This window comes from Limulus polyphemus, unplaced genomic scaffold (genome assembly GCF_000517525.1).
Source record: "Limulus polyphemus unplaced genomic scaffold, Limulus_polyphemus-2.1.2 Scaffold59, whole genome shotgun sequence".
Classification (NCBI taxonomy): Eukaryota; Metazoa; Arthropoda; class Merostomata; order Xiphosura; family Limulidae; genus Limulus; species Limulus polyphemus.
This window is the reverse complement of record NW_013665669.1, coordinates 446,483-461,285: the sequence shown is the minus strand read 5'-3', so window position 1 is coordinate 461,285 and position 14,803 is coordinate 446,483. Positions and strand designations below refer to the sequence as shown.

At 31.8% G+C, this 14,803-nt stretch overlaps 1 protein-coding gene across 2 annotated transcripts in view; it reads left to right on the top strand.

Moving 5' to 3' along the window:
* LOC106464310 (neuroligin-4, X-linked-like) overlaps positions 1-14,803 on the top strand; it is a 145,527-nt gene that overhangs the window by 93,291 nt on the left and 37,433 nt on the right. For both annotated transcript variants that reach the window (XM_013924444.2, XM_022392554.1), the window contains 2 exons: positions 12,364-12,513; positions 12,944-13,129. In XM_013924444.2, coding sequence (XP_013779898.1) covers positions 12,364-12,513; positions 12,944-13,129 — 336 coding nt within the window. The remainder of the gene's footprint in view (positions 1-12,363; positions 12,514-12,943; positions 13,130-14,803) is intronic.

Sequence of the window (14,803 nt, the reverse complement as noted above, 5' to 3'; positions counted from 1 at the left end):
GCCAACTCTTGAGCTACTCTTTTACTAACGAGTAGTGGGATTGACCGTCACATTATAACGCCCCCACGGCTGAAGGAGCGAACATGTTTGGTGGGACTGGGATTCAAACCCGCGACCCGCAGATTGATGTAATGCAAAGACTGCAATACTCGAATTATAATGTATATATTGTGATAAGGAAACACTCTTATTCAAAGGAGTATTGTTTAATTTAATATTGAAATAGTGTTAACTAAATATTAATTGATTTATTAATAATAAAACACTGTATCAGAAAAGTATTATCTAGTTTAATAATAATAAATCATTGTACTAAACAAGTATTGTTTAGCTTAATAGAAAACGCCCTGCCTCAAAAATGTGTTGTTTAGTTTAATAAGAAAGCACTTTTTGTTAAGCAAACTCTGAAGATAGTTGCTTTCTCGTAAAAACGATACTTAAGGTCTGGTGCTATCTTCTAACTTCATTTATGATACTAACAGAAATACACGCCCTCCGGGCAGGTATAACTGTTAGTATCTGCGGCCTTAACTGGAATTGTCTGACAGTTCTACAACAATATACTCATACTTGACATTCAATAATGTTCACCATACGTGAAAAAAAAAAGATTTTTATTGAATTTTAGTTTGAAAATGAGCTATCATAACAGCATTACATCACAGATTAGATTTTATTGAATTATTTCTTTTTAACGCAGTTATCAATGAAAGTGACTTGCTTTTCTGTTGCGACACTCATGAGATTTTCACTAAAGAAAAAATATATTTTTAAGTTTGTTTTTGATTGTTTTATATTTGAAATTGACTCCTTTTTTTAGTAATTATTATTGGTTAAATCTGAAACATATCATTTTTGTGGAAATTTCAATTGTTTCAATTATTGCTCAGCTATAAAAATACTGCCTCGTTATAAAAATATTGCCCGGTTACGATTGGTGATGATTGGTGCGGTAGTTTCTGAAATCCGAGTTTTGGACGTATACATCGCAAGCTGCATTATAATAAGAGATGTTGTAGTCACGATTACACACTTTTACAAGACATCACAAATCCCATTCTAAAATGCTCCTGCAAAAACAATAATCTTATACTTAAACATCTTGATAAACCTTCCATAGACTCTCTACTCTACCTGAACGTTTACTTCCAAACCATGTTTAAGTGGCCCAATTGTACGAAAATCCATTGGAGCTGTATGTGGCTGAATGGAATTTCTCTGACTCCAATTTCTTGCATCATTTTTTTCATGAGAAAACCCCTTGATTTCGAAGTGTGAATGAAAGCTTGTAAACTTTGACTCATGTGCTTTCACTTGAAATCCTTGTTTATTATCATGCTAACGGTAACAAAACTACCTTATTTGCATTGTTTATTAACTATCCCGCTATATGAATATCCTTCGTGAACACACATACATGTATATATGTACCTACAGGCAATAGCAGCCCGTGGCGACATTGTACAGTCGAATGGTTGAGAGTTCATTATTAATTAAATATACAGGGATGCTAAACATGTTGCTCGTGGCGCCTTGGTTCGCATCTGTGATTACACGTTATTGCACTAGCTTTTATAAATCATTATATAAAGTGCTGTTAACATCTGTTTAGATTAGTTTGATGAGAGAAAATATTAATAATTCAAAATTTATTTAGTTCACTAAAAAAACATTCTTAACAATCAAAAATGTATCAATTTGATAATGAAATGCTTCTCTTCAAACAAGAATTAAATACCGTAGTAGGATAACAGTTTTTGGCAAACAAGTATTATTTGTTAAATAAGTACTTTTTTGCCCAACAAATACGTATTAAATTCGGTGACGAGGAACCCACTTTGAGATTAATAGTGGCTGGAGACGGCTTGAATGGGTAATGAAGAAAAACTTTAATATAATTTTAACATAACAGCAAATGTACAACGTTTACTGTAATAATACGTATAATACGTATTAATAATAATAATACGTATTAATAATAATAATACGTATTTAATTCTCCAGTCATTATTAATTACATATCAGTTTGATTAAGGAATAGTCCTCGCCAAAGAAGAGTTCATTAGTTTGATCATGGTTTGGTTAGGGCACTCTATTCATAATTTGTGAGTTATGGGTTCGAATCCCATCACCGAACATGCTATCTTTTTCAGCCGTAGAGACGTTATAATGTGACGGCAAATCCCACTATTCGATTAGTGCTCAATAGTTGATGGTGACTGGCTGCATATTTTCTAGTCTATCGCTTCATAATTAGAGACGATTAGTCCAGATTCCACTAAAAAGTACGCAAACATGAGTGTACGAAAAAATAAAACCTCTTCAAATTTTCTAGCAAAGTTACACAAAGGCTATCTCATCATAATTGTCTCTTATTTTGATCCCATACAATGGAGGAAAGGCAATTAGTTAACAGCATCCACTGCCAACTCTTGCCTCATAGCGCACCAACAGCCCCAAGGTGTGGAATGTGGTTTTGTAGAAGCAGGACGCGAACTGTGAACCCATCCACGCTAATCACTAGACTACGCCCAATCCAATTTTACAGAATGGTGTTTTATTGCATCATTCCACAGATCGTACATAATTTCAATAATTGCGCTTATTTCTTTATTATACGACTAAATTATTTTCGACCAAAAAAAAACATTTAAGTGCAAAATACTCGTGTCTCATTTAAATATTACGAAAAAAAAAACAACTAAGTAAGTGAATACCCTATTGCTTCATATGAGAAAGAGCTGTGCATCAGACACACACACACACATATATATATAATTCAAAATGTCTGCTGGCTTCAACAGGAGCTTGAACCATTCTAACGAGTGTACAGGACAGGAAATCATGTGATATTCTATTCGCAGGTGTCTAAAAGTGTAAGAAGTTTCGGGCGTCATATTTTCCAGGTAAGACCAAACAGATTAGCAGGTGTTTGTATACACACGAATACAAAGATTTCTAATTGCGCATAAGGACGATATCTAAGGTGATGTCGCATGTACTGCAACAGAATATCAAGAGCAACGACGGTACAAACAGTCAAGAGTTATCGATACCGCTACATATTGAATTATGTTATGAAACGAAACGGGAAGCAACACAAACCAAGATATGCTTAGAACTCAATAATTTATAACAGTAACTAGTTTCAGGAAGAGCAAAAAAAAAATATTGTAAAAGGCAAGCTCATTATTATGGTAGACCGACTGTACACAAGTCTTTTGTACATCTTTTGGGTTTAAGTGTAAGGGGTACAAAAGTACATAACATTGTTTAGCAGTTCACTGTTGCGTGGAACAAACGTGGCCAATTGTTTCGCTGAAAGACAACACAATCACAAAGCATCCTGAAAAACTAAGTTTAGTGTATGACGCGACATTTTCTTTCAAGAAACCACTACCTCTATTGATACTAAAGTTGTTGTTACATCTCGGTTTGGTGAACATAAGGGATTCTTCAGTTAAACTTTGATTTGCCCATTTGTTAAATCCTAAGCCTACTGGACCATTATGAAGTATTCTTTAAGTCATAATTACACATCTTATTCATTGTAACATTACAAAGGAAATTAAAGGCAGATCCTATTGATGAATACTAAAATATTCCTGTTAGATCATTTCCACCTATTTGTTTCTTCATTGCCAAACTAAATTGTGTTCTGTGGAAGACTCACAGTAGTCCATTACCATGTTCAATGCTTTCTGAACAGGAATCTTAATTCCTTAGATTCCCTGTAGACACTTAAAGAATACCCCCAAGCATGATACGATATTAATAGTTCGTAAGAGGTAAATGTGACTATGTCCTGTAAAATAAGTTATATCACTTTACGTTAGAGAAGAAAACAAAATACGCTATAATAAATTGGTTTCTAATATTTTATACCAGTGGTTTTCAAACTGTACGAAACCATGGAACCCTCTTATTTCATTCTTTCCGTCACGGAACTCCAACCCTTAAAGCCTAGCCTAGGTGACCATGATCAATCTCGTAACAGCACTGTTAATGTAAAATTATAAATAAATATACAAAATGCCTTATGATTTTTAAATATATATTTGGCTCCTGAGGGGTTAACATTTAATAATTGGAAAATAAGCCATTATTGGTTATCTTTGTGGAAGAGTAGCCCAAGAGTTGGCGGTGGGTGATGATGCCTTCCCTCTAGCCTTACACTGCTAAATTAGGAATGGCTAGTGCAGATAGCCCTCGTGTAGCTTTGCGCGAAATTCAAAACAACAAACAAACAAAATCTTTGTGGAAAAATTCTGACGACCATTCACAGGACCATGGGATTCTACAGGACACTATTTTAAGTAATATCAGCTCTCACCAACACAACAAGATAATGAAACCTACTAAAACTGTAGTGATTTCTCGGCTAATCATAGTATGGGTTGTTTTAAGAAATACAGAATATTTCCAAATTATAGTCAGATAAGACAAAAGCTAGAAACGCTAAGCCCTAGATTAAGTTAGATAGAAAGCTGTTAAACTTCAAAGGCTCTTTTATGAAGTTAAATTAAATATATATATATATATGGTTAAAGTTTTTATATTGATTTTATACATTTTATCTATGTTTCATAAAATATTTTTCTATTCTGTTTTGCTATATTGCACAAAAATTCTAAAGTTCCATCATCGAGTAAATAAAAACTCAATGAATGTAATTAATAATTTCTTCTTTAAAGTCTTGTCAAGTAAAAACAGTTTACGTTTGTTGTTGTTTTAGATTTTCTGAAGGACATTTTTGTGCAATTTGTTTCACACAGTAGTTTTACCTGATGTAACCATAGTAACTATCTCTTTTTTTAACTCAGTTTATTATATACATATACGTCAGTTTCTGTTTTGTATTCGATATTTTTTACGATATTAAAGTGTGAAAACAACGAAATATGTGGAAGTTTTATGTTTCACACATAAAAATCAATAGCAACAACTTTGATTTGAATATCCTCTGGATAACGTAGTGTGGCTCATTATCTGATTGATTTCTCGTGTTATTAGTTGCATCATTAGTACGATTACTTGTAGCTTTCTCTGCAAAATGCGGAAATGAGAGATTCAAATTAGGCAGTTGCGATTGTCACCACAAGGTATTTTGTATTGTTTAAATCATTCATGTACGTATTCTATATTTTATATCATTTCACTTCGTATAGACGTATTCTAAGCGGATAAAAAATTTCCACACTCCAGATGTGTGCTTCAAATACCACTTCAATATATTTCCATATATTTCATACCTATGTGATTTTTCTATTTACTGTTCAGTGCTTTACCGATATTAGCACATGATTAACTATATTCATCATAGATTCATGCTTATGACTTGGACTTCAGTCAATGCAGGCGTTGCTTTATTGAACAGTGCTATTTTGGAAATAATTTGTTATTTTATCTGTACGACTAGCTAATGTTTTTGATTTAGCTTCAAAACACATGCATTGGCATTCACATCCAGCTATCCTGTAAACACTGTATGAGAGCACAGAGAGAGTATTTGAACATAATAAGTCTTGTTTTTGTTGTTGTTTTTTTTCAACTGCTCTCTTTCAGTTTACTTCAGGTTTTTCACCTGAATACAAACTCTCCCAAACTCATCCTGAGGGAGTTTCTGATATCATAATGTGGCGTATCATTTTACTTATATCCTGTTTACAAACTCTGTGATAAATTCCCTAATCAGACATACCCATCAGCTCAGAATCCATCGGTTCGTTCCGGATGCTTGTCCATCAGCTAAAATAAATAACGTTATAGTAAATTGGATATTATCCTCCGAAGTATGCTGATCATTTTTTTTTTTTTTTACATCTTGGAAGATGAATCTTCAATGTTTCATGCACACATCTTTCAATGTATGCTGTTATATGTTTTAATGTATTGTTGAAATTCTACTGAACTGTGACTGTGTAATGGAAAACATTCTTTTTTAAACTTAGTCATAAAACTTGATAACGAGCATAAACTCATTCTTGCTATATTACCTTTGGCAACTTCGTATTCTCTAATATCTATATACATTTTAAGCGTAAATATTTGTTGTAAAGACCATCAAAGTCATTTAGGTATAACAGGCATGTGTATTTTAGTTCGTATGGATGGATATAACGTTTATAAACCTAAATAAAAATATTAATGACTCTTAGTTATAAGCTACAATAATATAAGCGATATATTAAGCTCCTAGTACACAGGCCCCTGTGCTCAGCGGTAAACTTGAAGTTTTATAACTTTAAAACTCGGGATTCATTCCTCCGCTTGACACAGTGCAAATAGTACATTATGCAGCTTTGAGTTTAGAACAAACAAACATAGCAGACGAGATGATTTATTTAATAACTGAACTTTGTAAGATTTATCAAAATATGATTGCAGAAAACATTAAACAAAAATCTGGAATTTTTTGTGTGCGTTTTTTTTTTCCATTTTCTCACAAATCACACCACATAATCGCTTTACTATCCAGAAACATAATATAAACAATATGGACAGATATATATTTTTCTCAGAACTCTATAAACATGCGAATCGAAAAAGATGTTTTTAAAGGGAATATATAACTTGTGATGCTAATTTTTATTGTATTTCTAGTAAAATTATAATCATCGGGTTCATTTAAAACTGAAGAGAAGAGTAATTTAGGATTAATACAAACCTACATAATAAAGTACTTACTTTGGTAAAACATATATAGAAAATAGTTTGGTTAAAAAGGAAGACGAGCAAACACACAAAAATATACTCTGTGAGGGGCCATTGTTGTAAACAGTTGTTCCTATGTTACCGTTACGCAACTTCAATGTTGGAGAACGAGAGAGGTCTTTTTGTAGCAAGACCGTAAACTAAATCGGTCGACATGGCAACCAGTGATTTCATCTGTCACAAGTCACGTGCTAGACAAGCAAGCACTAAAACAAACAAAATGCGCATTAGTTTGAGCAAATCGTTGATTTTTTCTTCTTCGTTTATTTATTTTATTTTATTTATTTTTTGTAACCGACACAATTCACTGAAATGACTTCTTAATTTAAAGTTATGGACGTCAATGAAAAGCTGATCTTTTTTTATAGGAAATTGTGTTTTTATAACAAATTGATCTTCCCAATAAAGGAAAATCAGAAAAAAGTCATACAGTTATTTTCAAGGTGAATAAAAGAAAAACTAAAAAAAATCGTTTTTTGTTTATCTGAGAAACTTCTTTAGTTTTTCTTATAATGGACATTTTTCATGAATAATTTAACATAAACCCAACTGCAACAGGGAAACGGAATTACAAAGAAAGGAAGCATGAATTTATCATGCATCACTGATATATTAGGTTAATTTTTCGGGCTTAAGTAATTTTGAAGGTTATTCACTTGTGTATTCAGAATTAAACAAAAAGGGGAGGATTAAATTTAAGCCTTATCACCGTTAAATTGTACCAATTTGATGTCATTTCGCGTTTTTTTCTATATCATATTTCAACTCGAACTGAAAGACAAACAAAGACTCTTTCTAACATTGGTTCCTTCTGATTGTCTTTTGATAAATTTGTGCACAAATTCCTACTTTAAACCGTCTTTCAACAATAAGGACCTTGGGTCTCTTTCAGCAATTCCAACATGCATAAAGATAAGTCTTAGAATGTATACAGTATTGAAAAACTTTATAGAAACACAAAAATGATACATGTACAAAATAACAGGCAATCAGGTATATTGCAAAGAAGCCAATTTATCATTAGTGCAATACATTATTACAAAGAATAGTGAATACATTGTACAACTGACTACCATTTTGTATTTGCCTAAAACAAAGTAGTACACCTTGTTTATACGCTACCGTAAGTTTATCAACGTATAACTTTGAAATGTTGTTGCAAATGACCTTTATTACCTCATACAAGTTGTTTGGTTGTCGTTTGACCTTCTCAATTTCCACACAAGCCAAACAACCTTAATAATATTAATATCGAGACTTTGTGTAGGACAAGCCATGATCGTGAGAAATCATTTCACTTCATTGCAGTGTGTTTAGTATCATTATCTTGCTGGAAGACGAATCTTTACATAATATGTTTTGCTGCTAAAGAAATGACATAATAGATAAGAAGGAATTGGGACCTATCTAAAGTCCTGGTTGCATTAGCTTATTTACTGGTTAAGAGCAGTTCACACTTATGTTGGTCTCCTAGCGTGCTTCACTGTATATGTTACACGTTGATGATGATACCATTTTACTCTCTGTCATCGAACAAACTATCGTTGATTATTGCTAAACAATTTTAATTTGGAGCCTTCTATACAGAACATCCTCCTGCAGCTTTGCTAGACACATTTTATTATCAACAGAACTAGTTTCACGTACTATTTTTACAGTTTTCATACAGTTCCTTTGAAACATGAAAATTCATCTCAGACTGTCGTATGAAGTAATCCTCACCATTCAAAAATTTGAGTTCTACAAGTTTGTCGTACGATAATTGGGTCCTGGGAGCTTAAATGTGTTTAGTGCACCACTAATGAGAATGGAATGTGTAACGAATTTATTGTTATGTATTTATTTTTAATATGAACGTTGTTTATATTAAATGTGTATTTAAAAATATGAGTAACTTATAGTGTCAGATATGTATTGCGTATAACGAATTTGTTATATATTTATTTTAATGACAACGTTTGTTTGGAATGAGTTCATATTTAAAAACGTGCCTACGTATTGCGAAACTCCCGCCAATTCTCCAAGAGTGTAGAATATTCGTGAATGCAAGAATCGACAATATAACCACTTCCGTAACCGGTTAAATAAAGTTCAGTATTGTTGTCCGAACTTTTCAAGAAAAACATTTCTCGCACCTACAAAACATGCAAGGCGACGCTCCCAAAAGAGAGAGAGCTTAAAAAGTTGGCTAGGAACCTGCTATAACCGTGTGCTATTAATTAGTCTATAAACCGTGATTTTGCTAACCCTTATCAATCGGAAAATTTACGATATTGACCAGGAACAGTTATAAATTTCGAACGTCAGTGGATTCTCATTGGAGTAATCCTATATTATATGCGTTTTATACTACTTCCTTCACAGTGTCCACGATTGTTTTTAATAATCTTTATTTATATGAATTACAAAGGCTCGTATAAATGTGGTCCTTAAGCTCCTATTCATATAATAGCATATTTGATTTCAAACGGTGATAGTTTAATCAAGTTTTCTTTCCAAATTCTTTACAATCCTAGATATTTAGCCTGTATTCGTACTTTCTCAAATTTGATCTTTAAACCTTTTTTTTTTCGTATCCTTTTTCTATCTTTTATAAACTGTATTTCTACACTGTAGCTCTTGTATTCATCTATTCTTGTACTTTCAAAATTTACCATTAGTCTATGTTACTTAAATATTTTGTTTAATTTGAGCTTTTCTTACACATTTTCATGTGGAATGTTTATTCTCTGTTACCTCGATCTCATGAATTATCTTTGAACATACTCTATTGTTCCATTTCCTGCTTGTAATAAGACACCCTATTGTTTGAACTTTAGCTTGCGTACAAGACCACGCATGCTTAATTTTTAGCCTCTCTTAACATACTCTTATTAATACTTAGATTCTGCCAACACTATATTATTCTTAACGTTAACCCCCCATTTACGGTCTTTCATTCCTGGTATCAAGCTTTTACTAGCAAACACACATACACTCATCCTTATCCTCTATTGTCACATTCATGTTCATTTATTAAGAAATTTTTATTGCGTTTACCCTGTCTTAATACACTCTCATGCTCAGTGCTGAGATTAAAATCATGTATATCATAATTAATCTTCAGTTTCACTTAACAGATACTCACGCTCAACGTTTAACTTGCGTTACTACACTTGTTCGTGCGTGGTAATACTGACAAACACTGATATAACCAGGGCGTTCTCATACACACTTTCAAATTTGTGTTCTTAATTTGTTTTCTGACTTGTATCTTTTTACTTAGAGCATTTGCCTTTGTAGAGATAGAATATTACTAGTTATTATTCAGGAGTAATACAAATGAAAGTTACTATTCAGGATTCACATAAACTTGAATTATTTTTGTGGCTTCATACAAACTAAAGTTATTATTCAGGATTCATACAAACTAGAGTTATTCAGCTTTCATACAAACTACAGTTGTTATTTAGCATTCATACAAACTACAGTTGTTATTCAGCATTCACACAAACTACAGTTGTTATTCAGGATTCATACAAACCAAATGAAAATGCGAAATAATTCTTAAGTTTATCAACACGACATTTATAAAAGTTACCTTGCTCATGAAGTTTCAGTACTTTCTTTAGTTGTATAAACAGGATTTTTTCTGATGTATTCTTTTAGATTTACCACAAAGTATGCAGTGATAATGTAGAAATAGTATACGCTGTTACAGTAAATATAATCAAAGCAGTTTCGTAGTTAATTCTTCATCTTATTTTGAAGAGAAAATATATTTTGTACTAAAAAAACGGAAGCTACGCGACAGATGAATAATATAAATACAATCTCGTGGATTTTCTAGTTATCCCAGATACAATACTTTAATATTCTGTATTTGAAGTACTTGTTTATTTCGCTCTAACTAACCATTCACATTTTAATTAAGAAAATACACTATTAACTGCAAAAGAACATTTTTTCAACTGGTTAAGATGAATACTAGTATTTACTTAACACAACAATGCACAAGTGAATAAATAAATAAAAGCCATTTATAGCATAAATAAGCTGTGAACTGAAAAGCACATAAAAATTGGATTAAATCGACTCGTATTTAAGAATGAAAAAATTAAAAAATCACTTTGGTAGTATGCGATTTTTGTTTTCACTTTTTCGGTAATAGCTAATTAGTATCATTCGGTAAAAATGAACTGCGTATCATATTCACTAATATGACACAAAAATCGATACGTAATTCTTATGGTGGAAAACCTAATAAAAATTAAAACAGTCAGCAACAAAAGCTCTATTTCTAAAAGATAAACACGTGGCGGATAATTCGTACTGTTCTATTGACCTTGTATTTTATTTCACCAACATAGCAGCATCTAGATACAACCCAAAATTACCAGCCATAAAATGCTATGATAAAATTTTATGAGCACAGCTCAGATTTAACGATATTTGGTATTTTTGTATATTGTATAACAGATAATGGTAACAATAAACACTGTGTAAAGGATCGTATAACAGATAAAGGTAACAATAAACACTATAAAGGTTCCAAGATCGTATAACAGATAACGGTAACAATAAACACTATAAAGGTTCCAAGATCGTATAACAGATAAAGGTAACAATAAATACTATAAAGGTTCAGACCATAGTTTGTATACTTTAGATGTTTAACATAACAGCAAATGTACAATGTTTCGACAAGGTATTGTCCTCATCATCTGATGATGACAAAACCTTGTCGAAACGTTGTACATTTGCTGTTATATTAAAGTTTTTCTTCATTACCCATTCAAGCTGTCTCTAGCCATTATTAGTCTCAAAGTGGGTTCCTCGTTATCGAATTTGAAATACTATAAAGGTTCCAGGATCGTATAACAGATAAAGGTAACAATAAACACTTTAAAGATTCTAGGATCGTATTACAGGTAAAGATAATAATAAACACTGAATAAAATTTTTAGGATTCTACAGTAGATTATGCTTTACTTTCGTCTTTTTGTTGTTGTTGTTTTTTGAGATAGTAAGTTTTATTCCAGTTTTAAAAATATGTCTGGTCTCTGCTCATCGACCATGCTATGTTTTGTCAGCGAAGTTACAAGTTTACTCAATGCATCTACAATCGATTGCTCAAGATATTCCTAGAGTATCGGTTGTTTCTTGGAAACATTGCAAAGTATCTGACAATGAACATTGAACTAGTGTTTAAATGTATTACTTTGAAATGATGTTTAAGTAATTTTTTTGGCATCGAAAAATTTACATAAGATTTCGTATCTTTGTGTTAAATTGATCTTTTGAACCTGAGTGTTTTCCTAACATCATGAATATCATATGAGCATTTATTTTAAGTTGACATCGTTTATTTGAGCAATATAAACTTTTTTAAATTAAGATTGAAGAGAAACGTTTTACGAACTGTATTTTAATGAATTTTTAGATGTTCGTGAAGTTGTCGAAATATCTTGACTGAAGAAAGTTGATCAGCCTACGTTAAACAACGCTTTTATAAGAGACTTTCTATTTTTTAAGAATAAAATGAAATACAGAAATACACAATTTTTTACCTCCTTTTCATTTAACCAGAAATAGAAAGTGTATTATCCTTTTAATATTGAAAATAAAAAAAAATATGTTGAATCTATATTGTAATTTTCTTCTTTTCAGTTCTTCACCAAAGCGCGAAGGTTCCAGTGATTGTTTTCATTCAAGGGGAATCTTACGAATGGAATTCTGGGAATCCATATGATGGTAGTGTCATTGCAAGTATGGCAAATGTAATCGTCATAACTTTGAACTTTCGTCTTGGAGTTTTAGGTGAGCTAACAAATAAAATAATATAATATAAAACGAAATTTTAACACTGTTTCTTAAGGCTCACATCATGGAAAACACTACAAGGTATCTAACAGTGAGCTTTGAAATAGTGCTTAAATGTTTTACTTTGAGCTAATGTTTAAAATAATTTTCATAGCAACGAAAACTGGTATCTGCACCAAGTGCAGCACCCCCCCCCCCCGAAGACAGATTGAATTGAAGCTGAACTGAAGTTACTTTTTTATTTCCAAAAAAGAACAAATGCATGGATATAAACTTTGAGAGAGCAAAATATATTCCACTGAATTACTATATTTTTATTTGACTATTCGAAAGTGCTCGAGTTTTGAGTCTTATTTTAAGTCTATTACACTATAAAAGTGGTTCTTTGTGTTAACTCTTTTATCAAAAAATATATATTTTTTATTAGGATTTTTACCAGCACTAGAGGGAGCTTCTCGCGGTAACTACGGTCTCATGGATCAAGTTGCAGCTCTCCACTGGATACAAGAAAACATCGTAGAATTTGGTGGAGATATTAACAATGTTACAATCATGGGACACGGGCATGGTGCAGCATTTGTGAATTTGTTAATGGTATCACCAATGGCAAGAGGTAATAAATATTTCTATTTTATTTTTTCTTGGCCACACAATTTTCTCTAACCTAACGTTTTCTTTTGTTGAACACACCGCAAACGATAAGAGTTAAGTTTAGTTATTGTTGAAAAATCATGTTGCATATTTCTTTTAACTGATTTTGTTGATGCTTCAACTACTGATCAAGGCTGTATGCGGATAGTCACTGAAGTTTTTGACTGATAATAAGCGACGTTAGTCACTTTCACGGTGTTCCATTTAGTCGAAAAGTTAAACTCTTATTTTTTTTCGTCCTAAACAGCGTGTAATTTGCAAAACTTGATCTCAATTTCCGTATAGCTACTACAGTGTGAATAGCAGGTTGTCCACAGAATGAATAAAGTCATCCGGAAGTTGAATTCTGGATGCGTTTGCGTTGTAAGAATGATGTCTATATCCGGATCTTACTATTTCTTGAAACTGCTTTTCTTGGATCTATTTTCAAGTCATAGTTTTGTAAAGTTTCTAATACCTTCTATTAATAATTTTAAAGATGTTCTCACACATACAGTGTCCATTGGATGGCGTATGTTTTCTTGGTCACTGCAGGTATTTTTCTGTAAGTTGTATGTTTATAATTGTTATTAAGTTAGCAAAATATCTAAACGAAAAAAGTTTGTATTGTATTTGTATTTATAGCAAAGCTACTAAGGCCATCTTAATTTTATCTATCCATACACATTTCCCTGGATTATTGTTTCTTAATAAACTTCCTACTAAGAACTGTTATTTTTCATTTTCGATATTCTAAAGTTTATGTATATTGAAACTTGCTTATTGGTATGCCACAGTTCTAAGCAATTTTTTATTGCATAGTAAACTTCTGAATGAATTAATTATAAAATATTTAAAACAGTAAATACAGATGAAATTAAATTTTTGCTCATATTTAAAACTACGTGCTTTATGTATCGCATACGAAATCTTACATTAAATTATATAATTCGAAGTTTTTGTTATAGTAAAGCGTTTTAGATCTTTCGGAATAAAAAAAATGGCCTACATCTTTTACTAAAACCCTATAACAATTCAAATTTATTATTCAATTATGTCATATAAATGCATTATTGGCATTTTTTTAACTATATGCAAAGAAAAACAAATATATTTATACTATGTTATACTATGCAATTGTGAAGGCATTCAGTTTACGCCTATGACATGGATATACTATTATTCAAAATTCCTGAAATCTACATATTTGTTTACAGTAGAATAAGTCGCTAAAACTGACTGCAAGTGATTGTAATAGCAGTGAAAGAGTTTAACAAGTAAAGTTAAAAGAAAAACAAAACGTACTTTTAATATACTTTATTTTCTGCGATAGCTTTATATTTGTTCCCCATACAAACGTTGATAAGCATATCTATCATGCAGTGGCGGGAATAAAAAAGAAACAGAAGACAGCTCTTTGTTCCTGTAGTTACTGTAGTTCTCTTGCTTCTTGCGCGATAGCTCTTCTCAAGCAGGAAACAGCAATAAACCCTATTTTTTTTTACCTTGTTCCTTTGGTAGTAACGCTTTAACGACAGAAGCAGTAGTAGCATTTTCCGATTAGAGTTTCCTTTAATCTACAAGTCATTGGTTTTTTGACAGTTTTGCAACCGCAAATTATATATATATATATACGTGTGTGTGTGTGTATTAGGTT